We start from the raw sequence: 3,148 nt of genomic DNA on the forward strand, positions 1-3,148 counted from the left end.
GTTTGCGTAATCTGTGTCTTGATAAATGCGTACATGTCCCGATTATACCAGAACACATCAGTAATCATTCAAACCAGCTTAATCTTTCTTTACGACACAGTTTGTGCACGTTGCTTTCTATGCAAAATAATAGTGCAGCTTTTCCAAAAACTCAGGAAATGTTAAAGGTTAAATTTAAATACGGGACTCTGAACTATAAAAAGACGATGTGCACCTGCTTGATTTTGTAAGACACACACATACACGCACACACAGCAGTCTCACCACAAGATGTGGGACCCAGCAGGAATGAGGCCTGTGAGGGGGAGCAGGAAAGGTGGGTGAGGAAGTGGTGATTTTTATCTACGCACACCCACACAGAAGTCAGATGTGGGTACGCGCCAGAGAAGCGCAACATGTTCTCATTTTGGCATATTCAAAGTTTACGTATATTGTGAAATATTTGGTAGTATGCGCAGTGTATGAATAATGTTTTCAATAGTACGAGAGCACACATTGCAAACTTGTTTCATAGTTCAAATTTCCAGCAGCTCGTAACATCCACTTGCATGCCAGATGACTTGACCGCATGCGTAGGGAAGTGAAAGTTGCTGCTGTGCTACATTAAAGACCACAGGTTTTTTTTTTTTTTAAAGAGATCCAAAAACTCTTTATTTTCTTCACCCTGCACAAATACAAAGCACAATTTAATACACAAACATAGATTAATGTTAATGAATTTTGACACTATTGTTACAATAAGGAAAGCAATACTGTAAACTATCATAGAAAAAGAAAAAGAAAAAAGACTGTACATACTGTACAAACACTGCTGTCAACACTATAACAAGGTACAGAGAATATTATTTTGGATGGATTAGTACATTTGATTTAAAGTTTGAAGGATAGCATGTAAGTGACATAAACAGTATATGTTCCTGCACAACTGACACAATATCTGGAAGGACTTTTTAGTCATTTCCATTGCCAGAACCAACACAACAGACTAGACTAGGCCTGTTTGAGTTTAACGTGGTAAACTAGGTCTTCTGTGACACTCATGGTAGACGTATGTGCTGTGAGCTCAGCTGTGGTTTCTCTCAGGTGTTGCTGCTGCTGTTGTCAGCTGTTGTTTTGGGGGAGGCACCGGAAGTATAGAGATAGTCCTTAAACAGGCTCGTCACCCGCTTCTTGTAGGTTTTAATGGCAAAGAAGTAGATGACTGGATCCAAGCAGCAGTTGAAGTTCATGAAGGAAACTGTAATCTGCAGGGCAAGCAAGGATTATGAAAAGGAAATCTTGAGAGAAGTATTTGAAATCAGTTGAAAATAGGCAGTTCTTACCTGTAAAGACATCTTAAAGGCACGCAGTTCTTCACAGGTTGGCTGGTGGTATATTTTTCTGACCATAAACTGCATGAGGTTGAGGTGGTAAGGGCTGAAGCATATGATAAAGGTAAGGAGGATGAGGAGAATGATAGTGTTGGCCCTATGATTTCTCCTTGACCGTCCAGTTACGGAGTTCTGCTTGGCTGCACCTCGAAGCTTCAGGTTGATCTTGGCGTAGCAACCCATGATGACAGCGAGGGGAGAGCAGAAGGAGATGACGCAAGCCAGAAGCAGGAGATAAGGGGTGGAGCGGGAGCCCTCGAAGTTCAAGTACTCCATGCAGGTCCGTTTTCCCTGGTGGTCACGCAGCATACTGCGGAACAGCAGAGGAGATATCTCCAGACATACTAGAGCCCAGACCAGGCAGCAGACCCTGCGAACAACCTTCACACTCCGCAAACACTGCAGACGGTGTGGATGCACCATGACCAGGTATCTGTCCAGGCTGATGCAGGTCATGAAGCCAATACCTGGATGTACAACACAGCTGTAGTTAACAAAGATAACAGCCATAACAACCAAAAGTAGAGTCAATGACTTGGCTTTCACCATCACAGCCCCATTCTGATAATAACTCGAATGGCTCCACATATTAAGGATCTTGTGCCCATATTTTTCAAGCCATTGTAAATACACCCTTAAGCTTACACTATTGTCTTGTTGTCTGTTCATGCTGACATCTCTCACACATAAAGTGCTGAATGTAAAACTAAAGGAATGGGATACAAAGATGTGGCTTCACACTGGAAAGACATGCATAAAAATATGATGGCAAATTGGCAATAAAATTTCTCATTTTACCTGCATATGTGTTTGCAAAGAAGAGAACTGCAGTCAATTTGCAGAGAAAGTCACCAAAGGGCCAGTCAAAGTGACGGATGTAGTAGGTAATTCTGCCAGGCAGCGTCAGTGTGAACAGGCCATCAGATAAGGCAAGGTTGACCAAATAGATGGAAGTGGAGTTGAACTTCTGCTTTCTCTGGCAGATAACATAAAGAACCAAACTGTTGCTGCAGGCGCTGATGATGAAAACCACAGAGTAGAAAATAGGGAAGATGACCACTGCAGCTCTTTGGTAGACAAACACATCGCAGCTACTCTGGTTTGGTGAGTTTTCAGCTGAGTCCAGGGAGATATTTTCAAAAGCCATCCCACCTGTCATTTTAAGACAAGATCACACAGTAAATAATACATCTTTACAGGTAGGGAAGAGTGCATGAAGGAGCAAGACACCAGTGCACTATTCTAAAGGTAAAGATAATCAGAATAAAAATTACTTACAGTAAGAAATGGAGAAGCCAAGTTAATTTTCTGTCAGTGCTGCTTGGTCTGGCTGTGGATGTAAGTTGTGATGTGATGCCAGAAATACCTTTAACAAATGGTTGTGTGACGTGTTAAAATCCCACCTCTTTTTTTTTTGTTGTTGGCATATGTCTGTTAAACTTTTTTCACACTTCACTAACAGTTCTGCAGACAAAGGTGCTACTTCCTGGCTGACAATTTTGAAAGAAGTTTGACTTATAGTAATCTGAACTTTACTTTTTTAATGTTTTTTTTAAAATATTTTTTATTATCTTTTCTTTTTCTTTTTCATTATGTGTCTCATTGTTAGCCTGTCAGTCACTTTTAAAGGACTTTAAATTGCAACAACCTGTGTTTGAGCTCAAATGCAAAAAAGAATGCAAGATGTTGTGTGTGAATTTTAACTATTTTGTTTTTTTTTTGTTTCACATTTTTGTGAAAACTGTCATGTCATGATAAAATGGTCTCATTTTTTAAAA

General features: G+C 40.3%; 1 protein-coding gene across 2 annotated transcripts; it reads right to left on the bottom strand.

Moving 5' to 3' along the window:
* Window positions 1-617: 617 nt before the first annotated feature.
* LOC103357536 (G-protein coupled receptor 183) lies at window positions 618-2,716 on the bottom strand. Of its 2 annotated transcripts, XM_008282145.1 has the most exons (4): window positions 2,649-2,716; window positions 2,169-2,522; window positions 1,323-1,837; window positions 618-1,244 (listed from the first exon to the last, which is right to left on the bottom strand). In XM_008282145.1, the coding sequence occupies exons 2-4, from the start codon at window positions 2,515-2,517 to the stop codon at window positions 1,080-1,082; spliced, it is 1,029 nt and encodes a 342-aa protein (XP_008280367.1). In that variant the 5' UTR covers window positions 2,518-2,522; window positions 2,649-2,716; the 3' UTR covers window positions 618-1,079. The 2 variants fall into 2 exon arrangements, with proteins under 2 accessions (XP_008280367.1, XP_008280359.1); XM_008282137.1 differs by lacking the exon at window positions 2,649-2,716 and having other exon boundaries at window positions 2,169-2,566.
* Window positions 2,717-3,148: the final 432 nt, after the last annotated feature.

This window comes from Stegastes partitus, unplaced genomic scaffold (genome assembly GCF_000690725.1).
Source record: "Stegastes partitus isolate 25-593 unplaced genomic scaffold, Stegastes_partitus-1.0.2 Scaffold7, whole genome shotgun sequence".
In the NCBI taxonomy this organism is placed as follows: Eukaryota; Metazoa; Chordata; class Actinopteri; family Pomacentridae; genus Stegastes; species Stegastes partitus.

What these genes read in the sequence shown, in the direction of transcription:
- LOC103357536 (XM_008282137.1), bottom strand. Translation starts at nt 2,529, where the DNA reads ATGACAGGTGGGATGGCTTTTGAAAATATCTCCCTGGACTCAGCTGAA. An exon ending in CTTTGCAAACACATATGCAG is followed by an intron (nt 1,838 to 2,168) that starts GTAAAATGAGAA and finishes TTGTACATCCAG; the next exon opens with GTATTGGCTTCATGACCTGC. An exon ending in CCTTTAAGATGTCTTTACAG is followed by an intron (nt 1,245 to 1,322) that starts GTAAGAACTGCC and finishes CTTGCCCTGCAG; the next exon opens with ATTACAGTTTCCTTCATGAA.